This window comes from Carettochelys insculpta, chromosome 1 (genome assembly GCF_033958435.1).
Source record: "Carettochelys insculpta isolate YL-2023 chromosome 1, ASM3395843v1, whole genome shotgun sequence".
Taxonomy (NCBI): domain Eukaryota; kingdom Metazoa; phylum Chordata; order Testudines; family Carettochelyidae; genus Carettochelys; species Carettochelys insculpta.
The window spans coordinates 218,400,811-218,413,635 of NC_134137.1; the positions used below are offsets into that span (position 1 = coordinate 218,400,811).

General features: G+C 39.8%; 1 protein-coding gene across 3 annotated transcripts in view; it reads left to right on the forward strand.

Moving 5' to 3' along the window:
• ABI3BP (ABI family member 3 binding protein) overlaps positions 1–12,825 on the forward strand; it is a 451,725-nt gene that overhangs the window by 343,173 nt on the left and 95,727 nt on the right. For all 3 annotated transcript variants that reach the window (XM_074999360.1, XM_074999369.1, XM_074999377.1), the window contains 6 exons: positions 1,245–1,319; positions 4,034–4,108; positions 5,602–5,676; positions 7,017–7,091; positions 7,563–7,637; positions 9,524–9,598. In XM_074999360.1, the coding sequence (XP_074855461.1) occupies positions 1,245–1,319; positions 4,034–4,108; positions 5,602–5,676; positions 7,017–7,091; positions 7,563–7,637; positions 9,524–9,598 (450 nt within the window). The remainder of the gene's footprint in view (positions 1–1,244; positions 1,320–4,033; positions 4,109–5,601; positions 5,677–7,016; positions 7,092–7,562; positions 7,638–9,523; positions 9,599–12,825) is intronic.

Genomic DNA, 12,825 nt, shown 5'->3' on the forward strand with positions numbered 1-12,825 from the left:
GCTCGATTCCATTCTCTTGTACTTTCTTGTTTTATTGACACCGACAGGAGTTAATCACAGGCAGCCAGTGGAGCTGCCCTTCAGGTCTGAGGCCCTATTCCCCAACACCCAGAGAAGCCTCAGAATGTCTGAAGCCACACCATGCCTCCTCTCTTGAGACCCCAAGCATCCCCATATGAAAAGGGTCTCTTTTCAAAGACTCTGCTCTTTTATGTGTCCAGTGCAGGTTCTGGGACAGCTAAGGAAGTGATCTGATGGACTTGGGAAGATGAGTAGCATATACCATCTCCTCAGTCACCTTGCTTGATGTGATGGAGTGTGGCGGGGAGCATGTGAGAGAGTCAGGCTGGATGTGTGTGTGAGACAGGCAGAGCAGCTCACAGCGGCTAAGGATGACCTCTGGGGCTGTAACCTAAGATGGCAGGTAACACCTCTGACCTGAACAAAAAGCAGGGAGGAGCCGAGCTGGATTTGAATTGGAAGCGGCATTTAGAAGCTGGGGGGAGAGAGTTGGAAGGCAGCCAGCCTGGCTGAGGAGGAAGCTAGACACCAGATGGGGCACCCCTTGGGCTCCTCTCCCCAGGATGAGTAGGAATGACTGTCCCTGCCTGCTGTACTGACATCTCTGTGCTGAGCTGTGCCTCTGTCGACTAATAAACTTCCTGTTCTACCTCCTGAGTGAGAGTCACTCCTGCCTGCGGATGGGGTGCAGTGCTTGGGGACCCCTGAGACAAGTCACACCCTGCAAGCTGCATGAGGCATAATCACAAAACTTCCCTGTCCAAACTGCCAAAGCCTGCATTTAGCAGTGGTGGCTATGTTGAGGGAGGCTTAGCCTCCCCTGATCTATTATACTCAGCACCTGTGGAGTTACACATGCGTATCATGAAGAGAAGTGCCTAGGGTATAATTGCTGCCCATTCCAAAATACACATGGAAAATCTCAGTCATCCTGCAACCATACCTCTGTGTTAATAAACTCTTGTCTTATTCCTTCTTAGGTTTGCTCCAAACAGGGCAAGGAATTCTGTCCCCTGCTTGCTTGAACATTTTTCAAATGCTTTCACATGCCAGGCCATCATTTCTCTTTTAAAGGCCTGTGCATATATGACTTTCAGCCTTATACACTGGCTTCATAAAAATTTTGTTTCCTTTCGGCAGGCAGAGGGATGCAATATCTGTGGCTTTACACCTGATGTTAGTTCTTAAGAGCTTTAACATTTATAAGAGGTTCTTTCTTTCAGTTCCAAAAGAAACTCAGTGGGTTCCTTCCAAACTTAAAACATCAGCCAGCCCAGATGTGCCACACACCAAACCTGGTAAATTATTTTGCATTCATTATGTTTAGATTCATGTTTTTAGCAACTCTTCTGAAATGGACTATTAGGAAAAAAAATGGTAGCAGGAGAAATGCTACTAGAATTTTATCATTGTAGCTAAAGAAGACTCAATTTTAATGCAACTAAACAGTGAGTCTGATGAAAACAAGCAGTTGATTTTGGTGTGATATAGCATCCTTACCATGCTACCTGGGGAGCTGGTACCAATTCCTTTATTTAAGTTGCCTAACATGTTTTATTATAAAAAGACACTTGTAATTTATATTTAATGAACTGTGACACTTCCATTGTTCGTAGGATGCCTTTGGAATCTGGTAGAGAAGAAAGCCTCAGATTAGGGAAGTTGTGGTTCTCTTGTCTCATTAATGTGCTTTCAGAGTCAGCTGAGGTATAAACTGTTAAAAAAAAGTCATTTCTTTTGGGTCAGTTGCATTCCTCAGTAAAATTTTGGCAGTATGCTGAAATAACAACTAAACAAACATATAGTTCAAAGAGTCCTGTTCATATTAGTGCCAAAACACCAGCAGTAGAGCACACTGCTTTGGGATCATCTGGAGACTTCCAGAACAGCTGTAGCAGTGGGCTGTGTGTTTGTATGGAGAAAAAACTGAGCCAGGCTCACCACACACCTGCTGTTTACAGGAATCCAGAACCCTTATATCTCCTCACTTTAGATTATAATGTAAGACAAGAGCTACCTCAACCCTAGACAGGATGGGCAGGAAACAGAGAGAGCAGAGGCAGGCCAGGCTCCCTTCAGTCACCTCTGGAACCAGCATATGATGCCTGTGTGACCAATTCTACACTCTCTGAGGTGAGGTAGCAGCCTTTTCTAGATGCAAGCTAGTGTAGTTAATCCTGTAGTTCAATGACAGAAACCGGTGGTGAAGATTCAGGGATCAAATCCTGTTGCTGATGGCATGAAGATAGGCTGTCACAGTTGCACTTAATAGAATTTGTCTTTACCTTTTTCCTCTTGGGAGGAAAAAAAGTAGGAAATTACACAAAAACATATTAAAAGAATGTTATTTAACCTGAAAAGTGATGTACCGAAAGGTTAGGAAGTGTAAGATTTGTGCTTATCCATAAAGCCTTAATTTTGCCCCCTTATGTACAAGTATTGTGATTCAGTCTTTAATTATATGATGACTATTTGTTCCATATGATCCCGGTCTGATTTAGAGAACAGAATGGACAAACAAAGGGGCAGGAATTGTGTTGCACAGGAAACCATGAATATGGCATGTCCTAATTTTATAAATTAAATAAGAGTCTTCTACCATTGTTTTGTGTACGTAATCTGTTACTTCTCTTATAGTAAAACTAGAATATTTAAGTTTAGGTACAAAATGGCAGACCTTGTGCTGAAAACTAAAATTTAAAAGAAAAACTTGTATTAAAAGTTCTGCTGATCAGAGCTGTTGTATTAACATCTAAGATATATAAAGCGTGAGAAATTGTATTGATAGAATTCTAAGGCTGGCCCAGTTTCTCAGAGAGGACAGAAATGTACTCAATATGAGAAATACTAACACTGTGCTGACATGTATATCTCGCTCTGATCCTTTGCTATGTAACACCTTTTCCACCATCACTGATTCTTTCTTCTCTCTAGACTCCTTTGCATTGTCTGTGTAGGCTTTAACCAGAAGCAATTGAAAAACCAAAATTCTTCCTGAGAGAAGTGTTAGAGGAAAAATATTTTTTCAAAATTTGTCTATTGAAAAATTTCAGTTTTCCCATGAAAAGTCTGAGCAATTTGAAATGAATTTTTATAATCATTCAAGAAATAACAAGTGTTTTACTTAAAATGGCACTTCTATACTAAAATAATAAAATAACACCAAATAATCTAAAATTATGCAATTTAGGTCAAAAGAAATGATAATTTTCATTTCAAATTGATATGTTGACTTAGTACGTTCCCTTTTGGTTTCTTTTTGTTTGTTTATTTGGTTGGTTGGTTTTTAAAGCATGAAACCAAACCACAATAACATTGCAAGCCGAATTTTTGTTTGGAAACTCTCTGTTGGAAAGCCAACGATTTTAATTAGAATTGACACCACTGTGAAAATTTCCAGGTTTGACAAACCTGCAATTTTTGGTAGGAGTGCCTCTGTGGTGAAAAAATTGCTCCCAAGGCAGAAACTATTGTAACAACTATTATAAAGCTTAAGACTATTTAACCGTACCATGGGAAAATTAGTACGTGTGTTTAGGTATTGTTGCAAGTTCTGCTATATACCCCTTGTGCACAGCATGATTGTTTGTAGTAATGGGGTAGTGAACCAAAACACTGGATTGAATTGCTTGTCAGCCTTCAGAGAAATCTGGATCTTGATCTCAATTTTGCTGCCTAGGTCAGTCTATCTTTATTTTCTACGACCATAGATGTATCTGCAAATCAAGTCTACCACAGAGAATTTGCAGATGAAGAAGTGACAGTATATCTGAATGTAGAGTATAGTGTCACCATGTTCAATTATTTTTCTCTTTAGGGAAAAAAACCCCTCAAAACTCTTTTAAATGAAGCCTGAAAGAGAAGCAACTTATGCCTTGTAAATCTCTAATCGTAAACGCTCGCTGCAAATGTTTGTAAAACATTGTGCACCAGATCCTCCTGTGGTATAAATTGTGTAGTGTCATTGAGTCCCTTCATCCCTCTTAGGAATTATCTACATTTTTTCCATCAGGAATCATTTCATCCCTCCAAGAGCCAGTCACTGCTACAACTCCTCACACTCTTGAGCGAGCAAAGACAACACAGGGTAATAATATTTATTCAATAGGTAGCTACTTTGTTTTGTTCTTTTTCATTTATGTCATTAAATGGAACCACCAATTTGACTCTTCTAGATGCATTCTTGTCCTTTGGCACAGAGCACACTGGTTTTTTTGCTGTTCCTCACATGAACAGTTTTTTTTTTAGTATCAGCGTAAGCAGCACCCTTCAGCCCAGTTTAAAGTTTTGAATTAATAACAAATGGAACAAATTAATCCTGCTTTGTTTCATTTGTCTCGGGAAACAGCTGTCATACATTCCACTATTTTAATTTTTGAAAGACCTCTTATTAGAATTGATGTTTGATAACTGTACAGTCTGGTCTAGCTGGTGTGTTGTACTTTCTGTGAGTTTTATGAGATTGTCAGATAGCAGACTTGCCTCTAAGACTTCTTTGAATAGAGATACTTCTTAGTCTTTGAGTCTGCCCACACAAAGAGTTAATGCCCAAAAAACTGGAATGTAACTCTACAACACATTAGCCTGCCAAGCACATACTGGTCATATCAAGTCTGCTACCAAGCTCTAACAGTTTTGTGGTGTGCACATTACAGAACTTTTGGTAAATAGTAGTAGGGTCCGCTTGATCACTTAATGTATGGGTAGCTGTTATTTGCTCCTTCTCATAATAGAGGTCACCAAATGAAGTTAATAGGCAGCAGATTTAAAACTAAAGAACACAATGCAAAGTCAGTCTGTGGAACTTTTTGCCAAAAGATGTCATGAAGACAATACTATAACAGGATTCAAAAGAGAATGAGATAAATTCAGGGAGTATATGTCCATCAATTGCTATTAGCCAGGATGGGCAGGGTTGGTGTCCCTGGCCTGTTTCCCATAAGCGATGGGGAATGGATCACTTAGATCGAACTAGCTAGCCACAAAACAGCTTCTGTGGCCTGTTCAGCATTTGTTCATTCCAGCTGGGGCATGTGGCACTGAAGATACAGTACTGGGCTAGATGGACCTTTGGCCTGATGGAGCATGGACAGTCTTATGAGTAGCTTTATGTGCTGGATTTGGGAAGCTGATTCATAAATCCAGTTTGGTGCAGGGGAACTACAGAAAAATTACATGGGGTCAAATTCTATCCTCAAGTGTTCGCATGCAGAAGAAGAATATGACCAGTAGTGTTTGAATACATTATCTTTTGTTAAGGGTAGCTTGAGCAGCCTTTTTACATTATCATGTGTTGTGTCTCTTTTATCAACTTTCTCAGCTGTTTCATTCAAAGGTGGATGTTCTCTTGACACTGGGAATGCCATTCTTTTTATAGATGGCAGTTATCATTGAAACAAAATTCATCCTATCGTTATCTGGTTTTGTGGAGTGTTCATACTAAGTGATTTTCAGCATTGCTCTTGCATAATTTGCCCTGCATACAATTGGATGCATATTTTCTCATAAGCTACAATCACAATGTGGTTCCTTAGGGGAAAAAATGTAGTTGTAGTCCAAGTTTGTTTGTTTTTATTGCAGCTTCAAGTGAAAAACAGTTCATTCCTACTAAAGTAAAAACATCTATCAAGCCAGGAATGCCACAGACTAAAGCTGGTAATTGAGTCATTTTTAGTAATTCTGTATATGGAGGTTTAATCATTCATTTAGTGTTTTGCTTTTCAAAAGCTTTCAGTCCATTTCTCCTTAGTTACTCCTGTGCAACTCTAGTCAGTTTAGTTAGTTGTGCTTTGCTGGAGAAAACAGTTGCAAAATGAACACCTTTGCATATGGGAACCAGAAGTATTTTAACAAGCCCACCAAGGAGGCGGTGGGAAGGGGGCTGTTGCAAAGGGGCCTGGAGCTCTGGGCCCCTTTGAAATGCTGTGGGAACACTTCTCCATCGTTCTGTGCAGCTCTGGGGAGCGAGGGGAAGCAGTGTCCACTGCCTGAGTGATGCTAAGGGCTGACTGCCCTAAGCCCTGCTGGAGAGCCGGGCTGCCCTCCCACTTTGCCCTGGGGCACATGGTGGCTATCGGACCCACTGTACTTTAAAGCTGATGGATTTCTAGACCTGAAAAGCAGAGGGTGACCCCCCATTTCACTATTACTTACTCCCAAAGGATTTTCAAAGAATGGCAAATTATTGATTGTCATTGTTTTAGTATTGGAAGATCTGGGGTATTTTTAGGTTTGAATAGCTGCATCATTCTCTTTTCTGTGTTTTACTCTTCCCAAACATGAATAATTATAATTACTTCTTTTGTAAAATACTTTGTGGTTTACCAGTTAAAAGTGCTAGATAAGAGCTTAGTAGTATTACATGTTGAACCTCTCTAATCCAGCACACTCAGGACTGACTGGTGCCAAATGAGAGAATTTGCCAGACCACTGGAGGTCAGCATTATCTAGCAGCATTACCAACACTTCCACTGCTTACTGGGCTCTTAGGAGACAATTAGGAGTAAAATAGAACTAAACAACAGCACAGAACACTGAGGGCCAGAACTGTAGGCCGCAAACAAACTCTATGGGACCATGGGAAACTTGGCCACATGCATGCTACATCTGGCTAACGAAAATCACGCCGGATATAGATGTTGCCAGACGAGAGAGTTCCAGATTAGAGAGGTTCAACCTGTATATTAAAACAAAAACAGTTTTAAATGGGTATATTGATGTCTCTGTCACAGCACAAATATAAAGGAAGAAGCTACTGGCAAGATTTTAGTCATGCTGTTTCTGTAAACCATCAACCAATACAGTTGATACTGTTTTATCCTATAATTTGTAACTTGACCATTTGAGGAAAGGAGGGGGCAAGGCTATTGGTTTGATAACCTAAATCCTACCTATTTCCATTGCAGTTTTTTTATTATATCAAGCGTATGCAAAACAGAAATTCATCAGTTCTTTTTTATTTTAGCCTCTAAGAGTCTTTGCGTTTTCCTCAACAGCAATACGTCAAACGTCCCCACAGCCACTTATAACAAAACCTTCTGTCACCTCCAAACAGCCAAAGACTACAGTGGGTAAAGAAGTTTCCTTATTGAAGTTGTTATATGTCATTTTTCCCTTTTTACCAAAAGCAACTTTTCTTGAAAACCTGCCCTGAAAAGTTATTTCATGCTGCAACATTTCATACTCTCAGTCTATTACATTTATTCACATTCTTTGCCATGGAAGACTCACAGCTCAGTCTTAAAAATTATCTCTGTTTCTATTAAGCCTGCTTGAAAGCACCATTAACTTCTTATTTCTTATCTATCTGTCAAAACAGAGTGGTCCTGTTTTCTAAGAGTATCAGAATTTAGGCCATTTGACATCGTCATCCACAACACAGTACTCTAATTTTCTTCTTTTTGAGCAGTCATTTTATTTCATCTTACAGAAACCATGAAATTGTTATTGTCTTCACTGCAGGCTTGTATTTCTGTGAACTAAACATGGCATTGAACTATATTCCTGAAGAATACAATAATAATACTGTTCCTTTCTTTCAGCTCCAAAGGAAATACGACTCATGCCATCCAGACCCAAAGCATCTGTTAGGCCAGAAGTACTGCAGACTAAACCTGGTAATTGCGTTATTTCTGTAACTCAGTATAAAGACTTACTGTCTTTACAAATGTTATTGTGGCACTACCTCAGATAACACACCCTGCCATTAAGTAGTGCCTTAATGATATGACAAACATGGACTCTTGAAGGATGTTATGACCATTTTATGTAATTGTGCACACAACAGTCAATTGTTAAATACTGAAACACTGAAAGGGCTAGCGTGACTTGAATCTCTCTTTGTGAAAAGCAGGCATTTCCACAGCAAGTCAGCCATTTGGCTACAGTTATTGTTGATAAAAGAATAAAGAACTTGAACTTAAGTAATATCCAGGGTTTGTTTTTAACCCATTTAACACAGTATATGCATTTGTATAGCAGCCTTCATTGTACCATTGAAGCTCTTCTCTTCTTATGGAAATTATTGTGAGAAAGGGAACCGAGAATAGTAAGTCCTTTCTTGCCTTTTTAACCAGTCTCTGAACTCAGGTCTTAGAACCATCCAAACATCCAGTAGTAGTTGGATTACAAAATAAGGCCAACTTTTTTTTGAAAAAGAGGCGTTGTTAAAATTTAAAAGACTAATGTTTGAATTGTCAATTATATTTGCTCTTGAGATAGGCATCATCATTTTTAATCTTTTCCCTTTTTCTCAGTCTTCTAACACTGGGAGAGAATATAATCAATAACTCTGTTCTGAAGACAATTGCACATTTTTGTTGTACCTCACAAACAAAAATTGCAACACATAGTTAACTAAAAAGTTAACCTTCTTTAAGGATGATTTTGAGGAATATTGTACAAGTAACCTAATCATTCTTACGTTGAGGAATCAGCTGACTAGGTCTATCAGTGATTGCATCAATGGGCATTATTGTTAGATTGACTACAAAGAGTGTTTGTGAGAAGAGAAAGGTGAGAAAATTTAAAATATACAGGAAATAATAAAAGCATTTTTTCTATACATGTGAACTCTTTTTTATTAAGTACTTGGAAAACAAACTTTCTGTATCTGGCAATTGTTTAATTAGACTGCTCTTATATCTTGTTTAAAAAAAAAAGCTGTTCTTTTTTTCCCCAACATCACACACTACTCAGTTGATTTTTGCATTTGTCCCGAATGCCATCAATATTTTATTTCATACTGCTCCAAAAACAATGTAGCTGAGATCTGTGAACCTTATAACAGTTCATTTTGTTGATAGGTCCAAAGTGGCACTGGGTAACAAAACAAAAAAGCAGCCCTGTAGCACTTTAAAGACTAACAAAATAATTTATTAGGTGATGACCTTTTCTGAAGAAGTGGGCCTGTCCCAAGAAAGTTCATCACCTAATAAATTATTTTGTTAGTCTTTAAAGCGCTACAGGGCTGCTTTTTGTTTTGTGAAGATCCAGACTAACACAACTACCTCTTTGTTACTACTGGATAACAAGATGTTTTTGCCAGTTTTGTCCTCACCTTTTCCCTTTTGCTTTTGGAAGATGACTGAAATTATTCTTTAATCAACAACTAAACCTTCAATAATTTTCTGTCTTTTGTTTGTTTTTTGGTCATGCTCTAGGGCTCACACAAAATACTGCTTCTGATTTTCCAGTCAGATTGTTTGCTGTTCTTTCTAGGAACAAACATCTCACACCCAAGAATGGACTGTCATCTACAAAGCTTTACCCTAGCCTGCTTAATCTTCTGTTGCCTGTCTTGTTAATGTTTTGCAATCTCCTAGTATCAACAATTACATTTTCAGTTAAAGCATGATTTTCAGCCAGGTTTGTGGGACTGCACCTTGTCATCTCTGGACTACACAAATGGCATTTTAATCCTCCTCTTCCTTGAATTTAATTTGTAGCATCCAATTTTGAAACATGATCTACATTTAATAAATTCTGATGTTTTCACTTTCAGTTCCAAATGAAACATACCAGGTTTCGTTCAAGCCTCAAATGGTTCTAACTACAGAAAATCCACAGTTGAAAACTGGTAATTTGTTTTTTTTCAGTTAATTCAGTGTTTGGATATTGTTAACAATCTCTGAAATAGATGAGTGAGTTTTGCATTTTAAGGCCAAAAGTGGTGTACAATATTGCCTAGAAACCTGTATTCCCGGAACATTTTGGTTGTGCTCAGAAGCCCAAGTACCCTACTCTTGTGCTTTTTGGGAGTGAGAACTCAGAAACTGAGCCACATTCTGTCCTGAAGTATGCATCTTATGCTCCCATTGTGGAAAAAATAATGCATGCATGTCCATAAGTAAAATTAGTCTTGGTAAGCACACAACAAATGCTAATCTCATTTAGATTTGTACTTGAAACTCCAGGATTATTCTTTTTCAAGTGATGATCCCAATTCATATTCCAATATGGTCGACATCTGCCTGATACCAAACATTTTTTGTTATCATGTTGTTCACACACTTTGCTCAAACCTTACTCGTAGACCACGCATTTGCTAAAAGATACAGGCAGCCTCAACAAAGATCCATCCCTTCTGATAAAGAAGCTAAATCTTTGAACCTGTTTGTGAGAAAAATGTTTACTTCAATCAGTCTGCAATTCTGTATAGCAAATTGCCAGGCATTTATATCTGAACACTATTTTGTGAATTACTCTTAAGTTTACAGAATTTACTAACATGCTCCTGCAGTCGGCTAGAGTGGAATTCTAAGTACTCATTGAAAAAGGTATATTGATTACCTAATCATTCCTGTAAGTGTCAGTTCATGCAGTGGACACTGCCCCACAAGTGATGGCTATTGTCAGGTGTAGAGTATCAAGGCTTCAGTCCTCAGAGAAATCTAATCTACAGTGGAGGATTTTCTCTTTCAAGGTGACCAGCTGTTCAGGTGAGAAGACTGATAATTCATTACACTCATTGAAGGCCTCAAAGGCAACCCTCTGCAATACCATGGAAGAAATTCCACAGGCACATCAGTATATGTAACAACTGACATCTCACCCATTTATCATCAGAGGGGCTACGAACTGCCATGGGAGTGGCAGAAGATGCAGCAGACGTGCAAGCAAACGTTCCCCCCCTCTTTCTCCTTCTGACTCTGAAAGCCCTGCGAGGAAACATTTTTGACAGAACCTTCAAGAGCTGCAAATCTTTCTAGGTGTCCTCGTCAAATTCTTATACGTAGCGTGGTAGTCATCTAGCTTGTTTCTCACGAGCTATGCAGATAATAAAGACTGACAAATGGGTTCTTGACATCATTCACACTAGCTACAGCATAGAGTTCCTCTCTCCTCCCCCATCATAAGCCCTTCTCTTCCCTTTTCAGGCATCACTCTTACGAGAGGTTGCTAATTCAAAAAGTAGAATATCATCTTCATCTGGGAACCATAATGTTGGCACCCCCTCAACACTGGGCAAAGAGTATTTAGGTAAAGAGTATTTACTCAAAACAATTCCTCATCTCCCAAAATAGAGGATGAAGACTCAGATCTCAAACAGCTCAGTGTCTTTATCTGCAGATTGAAGTTCAGGATGGTCACCCTGGATTCAGAACCTTCCTGTCAGGTTAGAACCTTCCCTGCTGTGATGAAGCATCAGACTGGTCTCTCTGCATTAACAAGGCTTCCATTTGAGCCACAGCCCTCTTTTTCTTTGATCCGCTTATGTGAGGTAGTTGCCATCACCTCAACCAGAAGATTATGTGAACTGAGGTGTCCTTAGAACTGATTTGCTCTACTCAATCTATGGGCATTCAGACAGAGGAGGCAGCAGAAGTAGAAGATCCCATGGTGGACATCCTGACCCCTGGAGGACTCTCAGTGTTGCCTTTTCTTCACAAAGATGGTGTCAAAGAACAATCTGGCCCCGTGGCAGACTCCAGACTTTTAATCTACTGACAGCAAAAGGGCTGGAAGTGAAGTACTATGTGCCCTCCAAGGACTATGAGCATTTGTACTCCCAACCTCCTCCCTGGTCCTTGGTCATCTCAACAGTGAATGAGTGAGAACGCCAGAGCCAGCCAGTGCCAGCTCTCAGGGCCAAGGAGGTCAAGCACCTTGACATATTTGGGCACAAAGTGTACATGGCGGGCCTTCTCCAGCAGCAAATACAATTTAGATGAGGCTACTATAAGGTGGGTGCATAACTGGCTGGATAACTGTACCCAGAGAGTAGTTCTTAATGGTTCTCAATCCTGCTGGAAAAGTATAACAAGTGGGGTTCTGCAGGGGTCTGTGTTAGGTTCAATGTCTTCCTCAGTCATTTAGATATTGGCATAGAAAGTACGCTTATTAAGTTTGCAGATGATACCAAGTTGGGAGGGGTTGCAACTTCTTTGGAGGACAGGGTCATAATTCAAAATGATCTGGATAAATTGGAGAAATGGTGTAAAGTAAACAGGATGAAGTTTAATAAGGACAAATGCAAAGTGCTCCACTTAGGAAGAGACAATCAGTTTCACACATGCAGAATGTGGAGAGACTGTCTATGAACGACTACAGCAGAAAGGGACCTAGGGGTTATCGTGGACCACAAGCTAAATATGAGTCAGCAGTGTGATGCTGTTGCAAAAAAAGCAAACATGATTCTGGGATGCATTAACAGGTGTGTTGTGAACAAGACACGAGAAGTCATTCTTCTGCTCTACTCTGTACTGGTTAGGCCTCAGCTGGGAGTATTATGTCCAGTTCTGGGCACCGCAGTTCAAAAAAGATGTGGAGAAAATGGAGAGGGTCCAGAAAAGAGCGACAAGAATGATTAAAGGTCTAGAGAATGTGACCTATGAAAAAAGGTTGAAAGAATTGGGCTTGTTTAGTTTGGAAAAGAGAAGATTGAGGGGAGACAAGATAGCGGTTTTCAGGTATCTAAAAGGGAGTCATAAGGAGGAAGGAGAAAACTTGTTCTTCTTGGCCTCTGAGGATCGAACAAGAGGCAACGGGCTTAAACTGCAGCAAGGGAGGTTTAGTTTGGACATTAGGAAAAAGTTCCCAACTGTCAGGGCGGTCAAACAGTGGAATAAATTGCCAAGGGAGGTTGTGGAATCTCCATCGCTGGAGACATTTAAGAACAAGTTAGATAGATGTCTATCAGGGATGGTTTAGATAGTACTTGGTCCTGCCATTGGGGCAGGGGGCTGGACTCGATGGCCTCTCGAGGTCCCTTCCCGTCCTAGTGTTCTATGATTCTATGATTAGCAAGCTGTCCTCAGCCAGCACAGTTTCAATACCTGTGATGCCACCTTGAACTTCAAGGAG